Source organism: Lacerta agilis, chromosome 4 (assembly GCF_009819535.1).
Source record: "Lacerta agilis isolate rLacAgi1 chromosome 4, rLacAgi1.pri, whole genome shotgun sequence".
Classification (NCBI taxonomy): Eukaryota; Metazoa; Chordata; class Lepidosauria; order Squamata; family Lacertidae; genus Lacerta; species Lacerta agilis.
In genome coordinates, this window is record NC_046315.1 from 62937259 (window position 1) to 62950911 (window position 13653).

The following is a 13653-nucleotide window of genomic DNA, read 5'->3' on the forward strand; positions in this document are numbered from 1 at the left end:
TGGGGGTGGGGGTGGTACAATTCTGTTACAATTATTATTTTATACTAAATTGCTAAAATCAAAATAATAATTATGTGTAGAGTGTGTGCAGAGGAAGGATCTGCATATACCTGTCTATTAAGAACACAAATTTCCCTTGATGTAGACAGAACAATATACACTGGAAACACAGCTATGTCAACTTCTACAACTGTGGTTGGTAAGGTATCAAAATTAAAACCTATTATATATTAGAGTAGTGTCACATTGTTCTGTCTTCGCTATGTGTTCTGTCCCCACATTTATTCCACTAAATGCAGGCCCTCGCTCAGTTTCTAAAGACAGAAATATATCACTCCCATTTTGATTCCATACTAGGAGCTGCATTAGAAATAGGTAGGATAATGACTGAAAGTTATTATAAACTTATTTTATAAGGTTCGAATTAAACTTTTTATTTCCTTTTTAAAAATTCTAGACAATCATGCATGCAACTTATCATCTCTCTGCCAAGACTCAGGTTAGTGACCTTCTCTTACTTCCATTTTAGATTAGCTTTTTTTCAGCTGAAATTGTGGAGTTTAACTGTGTTTAGTTCCGAAGTTGAAACAGAAGCTTTTCGTGTTTTCCTCTCACATGTGGAAGAAATGGAAAGGAGCGTTTTGTCACCCCAAGGCTGATGCAGGCTCATTTTCTTAGTTTATTTATAGAGAAATTTATATCCTACCATTCTAATGCATTACTCTGGATGGCATACGGCAGTTAATAATATTGCCGCTTTTTTAAGCAATAGTAAAATGAGACAGGGCAAGAAGACAGATAAAATAAGATCATAAAAGCATGGTGATTATTCCCAAACACTTGCCAGAATTAGCAACAACCTTCAGCAACCAGCAAAGAACAGTGAGAGCTGGAGTCAGGTGTTCCCTAATGTGGGTGTGGTCATAACTAGGTATCTCTAGTCCTACCCAACTCTGCCTGAGCAAAAGGTGGGGCACGGAGAATGGCCACTCACTCAGATCTTATATAGAAGGCAGATTCATATAGGATGGTTTGTGGTGTGGCCAAAGACTGTATGGAATAGACATCCAAATTTTGCATCTTGCGAAAGAACAGAGGGTCAAATGATTTTTGCACAAGGAAGCTTAAAAGTACAAGCAGAGGTAGTATGTGTTTTCCGTTGTCAAAATTATTCTAAACCAAGCTATTAATGATGACGACTTTTACTTTTCAGTCTTCTACATGGGCACTATGAAATTTCAGTCCACGGGAAACAGCTCTAATGCTTTCTATAACTTAACACTCGTAAGTCTCTTCATTTTGATGAATTGCTATTCCGTGATCCAATTTTGGTTGCAATCTTGATATTATAATTATATCCTGTGATGGTATTGGGAAAATTATATGCTTGTACAGGAAAGAGCCACCAGGAGGGTCCCCTAGAAAAAGCTTGTTTGATTGATGGGGTAACTTTTGATAATAAGTGGGCAGGTACAGGGCCGGACTTAGGTTTGATGAGGCCCTAAGCTACTGAAGGTAATGGGGCCCTTTATATGTCCAGCTGTCCTTTGTCATCAACAAATTGTCGCTTTTTTGTGTTGAATATATAGCAATTTATGGACCTAATAGGTCCATACACAACACAAAACACTGTTGCTGTATGTAGGTTTTATTTCATTTGTTTTCATCTTATATTTTGGAAATGTACACCCAGTGGGGTTTTTTCCTTTAAAAAATTTTTGGGGGCCCAAGAGAGTGGGGCCCTAAGCTATAGCTTGTTTAGCTTATATGTAAATTCAGCATTGGGCAGGTATGACGTAGGCAGTGAATGGGAAGGAACATTAACCTAGGCTGCAGGAAATTCTTGCTTGCTACCAATAGAGTTGATTGTTAAGAGATGGACATAATGAAAAACCTCCTTTTTTTATTGATATTAAATGACTTATTTGGCAGGGGGTCATCCAGTCAGATAGAATCTTGGAACTTGCCAGGTCCAACACATATTCATGGGTGTGAATACTGTACTTAGGCCCCTTGCTTTGTCAGTGGAAGTAGCTTTAGAAGGTGAAAACCTGAGGAAAGGTACCCCCTCCCCCAGCAGCTTTTGTCAGATACTCCCAGTGCATTGTGGTAAAAGCTTCGGGGTCAACTTGTTTCGCTCACTTCAAGATAATGAAAGTAGGGTTTCTGGGTAGGGATAGGGTTTCTTAAAGCAACATACCTCCTGAGTGAAGGGCCACGTCACCTACATTGTTATTATATCTGCCCTGTACTCTTTAATGAGATCCTAGCAATGTACACAAGACTGTACTTTGTTAATGTTTTCTTTTTCTTCTCTAGCAATATCCTGGGGACAGCACCAGTCAGTACCAATTGCAAGATACTTCACCAGTACTAAAAGAACCAAAGTAAGCATTCCATAGTTCTTTATTAGGTTTTTGTCCCTTACATCATATTGAATGTTTGGTCATATTCATTTTGAGTGCTCTCACATAGTAGTGACTGCATTCGCCCATCATTCTAAACCATGGTTTAATGCAACATCAGAGTACTTAGTCTCCCAGGTTTGCATGCTTTACACACTTATCTCCTCTTCCCACATTACTTGTAGGGTGCCAAAAGCTCTTACACTTAGTTTCCCTTAAGCTTGGTTTGTTATGGGTGAAACAGGGGACATGATACATCTCTATGAGCCATTTCAAAACAAGCCGACTTCAAACCATGGCTTATTGAAACTAACCATTGGTAGTGAAACTATGATACCAGGTTTGGATACAAATACAATTTGAGTTTAGGAAAGATATGGGGAACCTTTGGCTCTCCAGATGTTGCTGAACTACAACTTCCATAATTTCTGACCATTGGCCGTGCTTGCTGGTGCTGATGGGAGCTGTAGTTCAGCAACAAAGGCTCGCAAAGGCTTGCAAAGCTGTTTGTTGTAGCAGCCCTGGCTATAAGTTCCGCAGGCAAATGGTGCCTCTGGGAGGCACCTCTCTGTGGGGTGGGGGGATCTCAGAGACCAGGGATGGCAGCAGCAGTTGCCTGGAGGATTCCCAGGGAGAGGGGAGTGGAGAGGAAGCTGAAGGAACACTCCATAAGGGATATTGTTTGAAAAAGGGTGAGAGGCTTCCAACTCTGCAGGAAAGCGGTGACATAACTGGGCTCCTGAGCCCCACAAGGGTGCCACAGAAAGAATGTACTGGTAGTTGGTCCAGGGAGCCATGGATTCAAAAAGGTTGAAAACCTCTGTTGTAGGCATAGGATATGATGGGCTCTAGTGTTAGGGGGAGCTGCTGGAAACTAAACTGGCTCAGGGATAATTTACTAGCAAAAATCAAATATAGCATTTCTGACTAAGCTGGTGGAAACTTTCCTTTTAGCATTTCAGATTTCAACCAAACCCTTCAGAGCATAAGTGAGGTATGTAAGCATTCAGTTATTACTATAGATATTTATTTGTGGACGCTTGTGTAATTTTGAACTTGGTGATCAAGTAATTTATTTTAATTTTGTTCTTTTATAGTCATCCATCATACAGTGTCATGAAGTAACCCAAAGGTTTGTCATATTCCTAGTGATTAATTTATTGGCTACACATACATTAAAAAGTGGATAGACTGGCACTTCAATGCTTTAATAGACATTTTATTGTGCTATCCAACTCAGAAGTAAGTGCTATTGGCTTCAGAAAGACTTGCTCCCAAATAAGTGCCTACAGGGGTACAACTTAAGGGTCTGTACCCGGAATAACTTTTCTAAACAGCAAAGCCACTTCTGAAGAAATGTTTGAGGAATGGTGCCATCTCAGTCTTCTAACCTCTCAGGTGGAAAGCCATTAACTCTTGAATTATTATTTTTTAAACCCACCTTCAAATCCCCATAGATATTGGAAATATTGGAAAAATTAAACTCTTATTGATGTTTGTTGTTCCTACAAACAGGGTTTTGCTTTGTTTTTAAATTAGTTTAATTAGATCCAATAAGTAGTAACAGACGTTTGGTCCTCGTTTGTCTAACAGGACAAGCCAAATAATGGTGCACACTTGTATAGTTCGGAATAACATGATTTAACTAATTAAGCAGGAACACTGCTTTAAATAATTCATATGCTGGCATTCAATCTAGTTGCATTTACTAGATCCCCCCCCCCCCGCATTGTAGCAGATCAGAATGCAGTTTCACAATAAAGGTGAAGAAAAACATGGATATAAGCAACATACTGTCAAAATTGGAAGGAAAAGCAGAACTTAGCCTAATAGGTAAGTAACCTTCAATATTCTCTTGTTCTAGAGATCTGAGATAATCAATGGCACAGGTCTCATCTAAATTCCAGAATTTGAGCCTTTTGCAAGGAGGGGGTTTAAAAAAGGATCTGAGAACTGTTAGTAAAACTGGGCTAAGGAGAAACAGTGTTTGACAACCCCAAAATCAGAAAGTCTACTTCTGGTTTGTATGTTAACCACTTTCTCACCTCAGTCCTTTTATCTATGGCTGATAATAGGATGAGATGATAAATGGATGAGAATGTGCAAGCTGTCTCTGTTTTATATCAGTGCCAATATTTAGTGTGGAATGATAACTGATTCAACACAAGAAGTGGTGCATTTGGGATGGGTGGGGCCTGTACTCCCTGGTCACCTATGAATTCAATGAAAGGAGCTCATGTTCCTATTAGGATGCACAGCTAAGTAAGGGAAATTGTTTGGGTCTGTGCATAATGTAGATACCACAACAGATTATACCCAATGCAGGCCATTTGTAACATCAGTTTGCAGTATTATTATTATTATTATTATTATTAAATTTATATCCCACCTATCTTGCTGGGTTTCCCCAGCCACTCTGGGCAGCTTACAACATACGGTATATATATACAAACACAACAAAGCACCAAACATTTTAAAAAAAACAATAGGCAATATTGAACATTGTCTTGACTCTCCTTTTGTACTCATACAACTTCTCTACTGAACATTGTTTATGTACAGCTAACAAGAAGTGTTTTGCATTTTCCTCAACCCTCTTCACACAACTAAATAGTTAATCTAATTTATCATTTATTAATATGTATTAATCAATTTCCACCCAACCCTTCAAGCAAGTTCTCATAACAGCTAATTTTTGAACTTCCTTGTGAAGTGCAATGACAGAGTGTTTGTATTGCATTTTATATATTCAAAATACTCTTATGTTGGGGTTGGGCAAAAGGTAGATTTGATAGTAGACCGTTGGATGATCTGCAGTTAACCTGTAAGGATTTCTAATCCCCAGTTGTTTAAAAAGACCAACAGACTCTCCTGCAAGTGAAAAATTAGACAGTTGAAAGTTTAGGGGAAAGCAAAGATTTGTGCAGATGAGTGTAAACACAGTTCTGTTTCTGAAAACAAGTTCTTGAGTTGAACACAGAGGCACGTTACGTCTTTTGTTCTATGTGTGCTGTTGCCCCCAGCCACTATTTTGCCTCTCATTGCTGTACCTTGGAGTTCTTTTAATAAACACGATAGATATCATAAGCCTGAAATCTGCCCACCTGCTCTGTCTGGCAAAAACAGTTAAAGTTACAGAAGATTTAGTTGCTTTCCTAATAATATCTAACTGGCAAATTAAAATGCTAATTGTTCTTAATTTTTTGTTATTCTAGAGTTGTGCTGTTGTTCAGCTTTTTGGCCTGACTCTTGTCCCTCAACTGTTGAAGAGCTAAAACCACTGCAATGGTAAATGTGCTATAAAACAAGACTTAGTCCAGGTTCTGCCTGTATTTGCAACCGTGTGCATGCTCTATGGAAGTGAAAGAGCATTGTTCTGTTGTTCACCTTTTTGTTTACTTTGCCTATGAACCGTTGTGTCCGCGTTAGGAAGGACTGTCTCCTAAATGGCTGTGAATAAGCTTGATGTCACATTTAGCACCTTTTTTAGTGCAGAATTCGAAATCCCTTAACATACCTGAGTTATGATTGTGGCTGGTAAAGAAATCTTCTGGACTCACGAAACACCTTCAGAATGTTAGCAAAACCAAATCTGTTCTTATGTGTTTTTAAATCTATCCATATAATAATCACCGCATTTCTTTGGAACCTTGCATATCTCTGTTGCTGTTAAATTGATATGAATACCTGTGTATAATTTTATCTGTGTTCTTCCTGTAGTGGTATTTATGGAGCACTTCCCTGCACAAGCCCTAGATCTCCTGACACATCCGTTTTACCTGTTATTCCTTCCACTATGCCTTCTGATGTTGTGACTCTGCATGGGTATCCTTCCTCTGAATCAACCACTGCTTCACCTCCACCTTTGACTAAGCCAACCATTGTTTCACCTCCACCTTTGACTGAGCTTACAACAATAGATTTTTCTCATGACCTTGCTACAAATACGGTTCTTCCTCCCACTGAACAAAACAGCGTTGTGCTTCCTTCTGCAACGCCTACCAGTGCAGTTCTTCCTCCTTTTGAAACAACTAATCCAGTCTTTACAACAGTGCATTCCACAATGGATGCAGTACCTCAGACTACTTCCAAACACACAGTAGCAGTTTCCCCAGCCACCTCAACTGCCATGACCACTACTTTGGATATTCTTTCCACTACTGAAACAGAGGGAAGTCCAAGAACAGTCAGCAAAGGTAAGCCTTATTTTTAAATGCATAGTGAAGTTCTGTTGTTACTAGACCTGAGTTACACATGCACTTTGTGGTGTGGTGTGAAAGTAGAAATGCATCTTTATGGAGCTTGCTCCATTTGGCAAGCTGAATTCTCAATAGCTTACCATGTGGTAGTGACTAGTAGGTGGTTTGCTAGTGTGGCGATAGAAATCCAGTCAGTACGTTGCAGCACCTGGAGCAGAGGTGGATGTGAGCCAACACTGTGCCAATGCACAATTGCTGAGTGGACAGTTGCTCCAATGTAGGCATAGCTTGCTGACATCTGCAGGCCCCCCCCCTTCACCTTGCCTTGTACCACCAGGTAAGGATAGGATTTTCCCTTTCCTCTCTCTTGTTGTGGTGTGGCCATTCGTTTTAGTGACTTGCATCCCTGGCCGCAACTATTCCAATGCTGCATGTTGCATGTGCCAATTGCATCCTAGTGTAAGTCAAAGGAAGGAATTCAAAGGGTTGTCATAAGTAATGCTGAAACCTGGAATACATTTGCAAAGGTCAGCTTTAAAGAACTGGATGCACTTGTTCAGCCATTCTAATTCATGCAACTGATACATGTTGCATGCTGAACCTGCATGGTAGGAGGAGAGTGAAGCACACTCGCCATAGTGCTTTGACCATTTTAGCCAAAGGGTAATGATGGCCTGGGGCTTTCTCCTGCTACATCATACTCACTGACATCTCCCAAAGATAGGATTAGGAAATAGAAAAAGTTCTGTGGAGTCTATGTCATAAGATCTTTTAAGTCACTGGAATTGAATATGAAGATATCTTACATTAAATATATATTCCATGACAGCAATTCTTTATTGTTTATTGAAGCAATTATTGAAGGGGGGAAAACACCAGTTCCATTTCAATAGCAGTGTTAAGATATCTTTATAAACCATGGTTTAGCATGACATGCATGGGCAGGAAAGAGCCATGGTGAGCCTTGGACTTGTACATTCCCCCCTCTCAGAAACTTCTGTTTTCTGTTTACCATAGTTTGATATGTCAAACAGTTTGACAAACTGTGGTTAATACACTATGGTTCATCTCAAAACAAAGCTGTTGTTTCTTAAGCTGGCTTCTTGAAACAAACCATAGCTACAACTAATTGCAGTTCTGCGGTTGGGCACTGCAACGAACTGTGGTTAATGAAAAGTGGAAGATAAATCTTCCATATTCTCCCTCTTAGCCACACTGGAAGAAAACGGTATGAAAACACAAAACTTTGGTTTAGTGTGATGTGAATTTAATGCTTCATTTTCTTGTTTTCATCTTTGGATAACATACTTTGTGTTTTCCCATCTCTTGCAGAACCAGTGTTTCACAACAAGACCAACATTGGCAACAGTACCAATTTCGAGAACATAGTTTCTGAATTGGAGCACAATTTGACTGCACAAACAATATCACCTGTACTTGCAAAAACAATGCTAAACACTGTTGATTTTCTTCTAAACATTTCCGCAAAACATATATCTCCATTGTCTAAAAGGTAAGTGTCCTGTACATTTTTCTTATTTTGATAAGGCTTGTTTGTTGTGTGCAATTCTAATATATTTAGCCGTGTCTGTGTGTTTGTGTGTGTGTGTATCTCACATACAAGGGGCTGCTGCCCCTGTTTGCTTCTCTCACCCACCACACCCACAGAAATCACCCCCTTCCCCTTAGAGTTTGCCCAGGCTACCCATCCTCCCCCTGCTTTTACATCTCGTTGCTGCTGATGGGGAGAGAAGGGTCACATACCAAGTGAGATCATTTGTCCATCTTGCTCAAAATTGTCTACACTGATTGACACTGGCTCTTCAGGATATGAGACTAGAGATATACCCCACCCTACTTTGAGTTGCTAGAGATTGAACCTGGAACCTTCTGCATACAAAGCCAATGGTCTACCACTGAGTTACAGCCCTTCCATGCACAAACACATATTGAGAGTACCACTGTGTGACCATGGATGAGCAGAAGGCCTCTTTAGATGCATAACTCCCCCCCTCAAAGCTCAGTTATCTGATTATAGGATTCAAGAGGTTGATACTTACCTGGGCCTTCTGAGAGGAGATGGTTAAATAAATACTTCATTTTCACTATAAAAAAAATTGAACTTGTCCATGACTTCTCAGTTTTAGTGATACCTTTTAAAAGCATTTCTATATTTCCAAGTTATTCAAGTGAAGTTACTTTTCATTAAATGCTTATAACTTTTTTTTCAAACCTATTATAAAAGGAACATCATCATGTCATCTCCTTTTTCTACTTTAATAGAATAATAAAAATAGTGGATGGAATTGGCTTAAAATTGAGCTTCCCGGAAGAATCCATTAATTTAAGCTTCCATTCTCTGGCTCTGGCTGTGCAGAAAGTCAACAGCACCTCGTTTAATGGGGTTTCTTTCGCTGTTGAAGATTCCCCACACCTTCAGGTAAGCTACCCCTCCCTTTTTTGCTTCGGTAAACCTGAAAGGGAAAGAGAACCTGGACATATAGCTTGAGTTTGGGAGATTTTGTTAAGGGTTTGTTAGAGTTGTTAGGAGGCCCCTATTGCCCTGACAAACCTACAGTTACCAGAGTGGTTATCTATCAATCAATCTCTCTTCCCAGGGAATTCTGAAAACTGTAGCTCTGTGAAGAGAATAAGGATCTTCTAACAAGGACATGTTAAAAACAGCCATGACTGTTTAAAGTGGCACATTACTCCTTTAAATGTATAATGCAGTTGGGGCCAATGTTTGATGGAACTTACATGCAGGAACTGAATATAAGATTGCAGCCAAGGCTGCATTGAACTTTGTATCGCTTACTTCCAGGGCCGGATTTAGGTTTGATAAGGCCCTAAACTACTGAAGGTAGTGGGGCCCTTTATATGTCCAGCTGACCTTTGTCAACAACAAATTGTTGCTGTTTTTGTGTTTAATATATTCTATATGGTAATTTATGGACCTAATAGGTATCTAAAGCCATTTGCACATAACAAAATATGTATTTTATCAAAGTAATTGTTGAACTGAAATACAATTAAGAAGACGTATCCAGTTTTTCCCCCTTTAATGTTTTTGGGGCCCCCCAAGAGAGTGGGGCCCTAAGCTATAGCTTGTTTAGTTTATACGTAAATACAACACTGCTTACAACTAAGAAGGCATAGGATTGCAGTGTAGTCTTCAGCATTTAAATGGAAAAAAAACACCAGACTGTGTTGGCCAGTAGATTTCGGAGTTCAACGGGTTGTATCCAGTGCTTTTTCTGGGGGGGGCACAGGGGTACTCATACCCCTAAACATTTTATGAACCTCAGGCCTCATTGGGGGGCAGTATTTCAATATGAGTAGGAAAATGAGAGTAGCCCTAAACATTTTTTTAAGGGAAAAAAGCACTGGTTGTATCCAATAGTAGCTTTGTTTTTTAGTATAGAGTGCTTCTGCTTGCACAAACTGGAGCAGCTAATTTTTACTGGACAACCCCACACCCCAGGCCGCTGCCACCCTTAAGTCCTCCTGCCCCATACGAAAGCTGCTTCTAAGAGTTGGCAGACCCTTTAAAATAGAATGGAGTGTGACATGGAGGACTGCAGGAGCTTATTTTAAAAATATTCAACAATGATTACAAAGAGTTCCTGATCTGATGAAGGCTGACAGAATTGCTTCTTTTCTCTTGCAATTGACTCTGGTGTTTCTTTCTGCCATGTGTTTGCCTTGTCACAAGCATTCCATCCAGAGGAGATCGTAGAATAATTTGATGCTTATGCCCTCTGTGAACACTAGAAATAAGATGAAATAATAATGAAACCTAAAAATCCTTCTTAATTGTTTTAAACTAGGAGAAACAAATATATAGGAAGCTGCCTTACATTGATTGAGACAAATTTATATTGTCTACAGTGGCTGGCAGCAGCTTCCCAGGGATTCAGGCAAGGAGCATCTCCCAGCCGCTGTTCTACACTTTGTGCACAATTTTAGTTAGCCGTTCTTAGTAATGTAATTTTACGTTACCTATATATGAGTCATTAGGAGCTGAAAGAAGAGGACTTGCAGCATTCAGGGCACACAAAAATTCATCTGTTCACCAATTAGACTGAATGGGCTTGAAGAGGGAAATGGTTCTCCCATCCCACAGACAGCTGGTGCTTCTCTTTGTTGGTTGAAGTTCATAATTAGGGGAATCAGACTTGGGTAGAGAGATCATTCTCATACAGTAAATGCAAGTAATACTCTTTACTAAGCACAGCTCCAGACTAGGCTAAATCTAACACAAAACACAGGGTCCAATTGTCTCTCTATTTTGTATGCATAACAATTTCTCTCTCTCTCTCTCTTTTTAAGGTTGCTCTTGGATCTAAAGTGCCTACAAAAAGTGCTGGATCCATTACACTTCCATCATCAGTAATGACAAATTTGTCACCAGAAGCTCAGCACCAGGCTTCTAGAATTACCTTCAACTTTTTTGAGAAGACAACTCTTTTCCAGGTATGCCAAACATCTTCAGACTTTAGCTTTAGTGTATTGTGGCTATAAATACATTTTAATACAATTAATATGAGGGTGTTGTTTTTCCCCCCTCTCCCCAGGATCCCTCACTGGATAATTTGTCCCTGATCAGTCATGTTATATCATCAAGTGTTGCTAACCTCACAATTAGTGACTTGAAGACAAATGTTACTGTCACACTACAAAATGCCAGCCCTACTCAGGTACAAATGGAATTTGGCCAGTTAACAAGCTTCTGTTGCTACAGTACACAGAAATGAAATGGTCTCGTCACAAAAAGGTTCTAATTTCCATTAGGCAGACAAGAAAAAATAGCCACATGGAACAGCTGAGATATGATTTGATGGTGGGAAAGGAGCAAGAAAGGAAACATTTCTGGTGTGTGTGTGTTTGTACACACATTTGTCTATCTATAAATGAGAAATATTTGTAAACAGGAAGCTGATTTTCTTTGTATTGTATTGTACATTGTACATTGTTTAATTTCAAAGGTGTCTTGGAGATAAATAATCTTCTCTCCTCCTCTCTCCAAACAGGAGAATTTGAATGTCAGATGTGCCTTCTGGGACTTCAGTAAAAATGGTACGCCTGTGTGGTTCTGTCTTTTAAATTTTATTAATTCAATCAGTTTATATACAACAACAACAAAAACTCTTACATCTGTCCAATATAAACTACAAAACAAAAGAATCCAACAGTAGCAACTACTAGTTTAACTTGCAGCAACTTTGTAGTGGTTTTAAATTCTACCAGTTATATATTAACAATGGAACATTTTAATTCCTGGCAGGTGGCAAAGGAGGCTGGGCCTATGATGGCTGTGTAGTTAAAGAGAGAAGAACAAATGCAACCGTCTGCAGCTGCAACCATCTCACAAGCTTTGGAGTTTTACTGGTAATGTCTGTAGTAAATAACCAAAAGCTGCAAAGCGGTTCCTTATGCCACTAGGTCTTAAAAGTGGCTTGCCTTGTGGCATAGAAAGGTGGGGAAAGTCACAGGAATATACTTGATTGCAAAGTCCTTTGGATTGTTGCTTAAAATACCTGGATTGTGGTATTAAAAGAAACTAATATGTGCTTAAAAACTAGTATGTGCTAAGGCACATGATCCTAGGTTCATGAATGGGAGAAAGAAAGACAGAGGTTCAGTTCAGGTGTACATATATCAGTTTATTAAGCTGAGACATATACAAGCTTTGTCCCCATATACCTCACCTGTTTGCTGCTGCTTCCTTCCTTTTCCAAGTGTTCTATGGAAGACTTCTTTCCCAATTAGGATGTGATTGGAAATTATGGTTAATTTACTTAGGAAGTCTTCAGATGCTGGTACGCTGAGAAGATGAAGGTATGGCCTAAGGACAGAGCATACGGGCACATGGCTTGTGGTAGATATCTCAGTTTGGTAAAACCAGATATTTATGCCTGAACTGAGCAAGAGAGATTAAGGTAGATTAAGTTGGATTTTATAATCTCTTTGTAAAAATATGGATAACACGTAGCATTTTTAAAATAAATGATTTATCTAGAGCCACCTTACTGTAGAAATCCAGGCATCGGTTATTCTGGCAGTGAATAACCAGAATGTTGCTTGTAAACGAAATTTGTTCTCATGCTTCAAAAGAAAACATTTATTGTTTCCTTTTCAGGATTTATCAAGAAACACCACTACTATATCTCCCACACAAAGGCTGATTCTGACTTTCATCACGTACATAGGCTGTGGCCTTTCAGCCATTTTTCTTTCTGTTACTCTTGTTACATACATTGCATTTGAGTAAGTACCTGCTCAATTCTAATCATATCATAATGATGGTTATTATTTACTGCATCTATTATTTATTTATTCAAGGTATTTATATACCAGTTTTCAGGTGGACCTCAGAGTACTTTTCATAAGATTATTACAGCGATAAGTGCTGATTTTTTTTTTAAAAAAAGTTACAGCAAAAGACTTGTTTGTTTGAAAGAAGCTGTTGCAGCTCCTTCTCATTCCTCTCAGGGCAAGATGGTTCTGCAGAAGCCCCTGTGTAGCAGGCAGAAGAGGGAAGAGCCTCTTTAATGTGGCTTAAATATAGATGTAATCACACTGAAGATACCATACCATATTGAAGGACATTGATATTTTGCTATAGCTTGAGAGCGAATTTCAGAAAAGAAGCAGCTAAAATTTAAAACAACCTTGGATTATTATAATAAAGTTTTGTTTATGTGAAGTCAGGGATAGAAATTGCCTTATGCTGAATAAAACAATATACATATTTTTAAAAACATAGCATTGTCTTTGCAATTGACATAGATTCAAAAAACTCATTGAACAAATTTTGCATCACGTGGCATGCCTTAGTGGACTGGTTAGACTCCAAAAATATTGCTCTCGAGAAGAATTGATATGATCTGGAATTTAACTTCTTGTCCTGTTGTCATGCAAAAACATAACTAACCCTTCGACCCACCTTTTGTGTTCTAACCTGTGTTGTTGTTGTTTCTTATCGTCCCACACCTGTTTGAAAAAAGAAGAGTGTATAATCAGTAATTTTACAATTTCACTGTAAG

General features: G+C 39.0%; 1 protein-coding gene across 1 annotated transcript in view; it reads left to right on the plus strand.

The window, feature by feature from the left end:
- Positions 1 to 13653, plus strand: part of ADGRG2 (adhesion G protein-coupled receptor G2) — a 46663-nt gene that overhangs the window by 26727 nt on the left and 6283 nt on the right. Inside the window, exons 7-22 of the mRNA XM_033147317.1 lie at positions 146 to 199; positions 458 to 499; positions 1214 to 1284; positions 2320 to 2387; positions 3360 to 3399; positions 3503 to 3537; positions 4141 to 4238; positions 5621 to 5693; positions 6126 to 6601; positions 7937 to 8117; positions 8888 to 9044; positions 10937 to 11080; positions 11182 to 11304; positions 11638 to 11683; positions 11892 to 11995; positions 12747 to 12874. Of these exons, the coding sequence (XP_033003208.1) occupies positions 146 to 199; positions 458 to 499; positions 1214 to 1284; positions 2320 to 2387; positions 3360 to 3399; positions 3503 to 3537; positions 4141 to 4238; positions 5621 to 5693; positions 6126 to 6601; positions 7937 to 8117; positions 8888 to 9044; positions 10937 to 11080; positions 11182 to 11304; positions 11638 to 11683; positions 11892 to 11995; positions 12747 to 12874 (1840 nt within the window). The remainder of the gene's footprint in view (positions 1 to 145; positions 200 to 457; positions 500 to 1213; positions 1285 to 2319; positions 2388 to 3359; positions 3400 to 3502; positions 3538 to 4140; positions 4239 to 5620; positions 5694 to 6125; positions 6602 to 7936; positions 8118 to 8887; positions 9045 to 10936; positions 11081 to 11181; positions 11305 to 11637; positions 11684 to 11891; positions 11996 to 12746; positions 12875 to 13653) is intronic.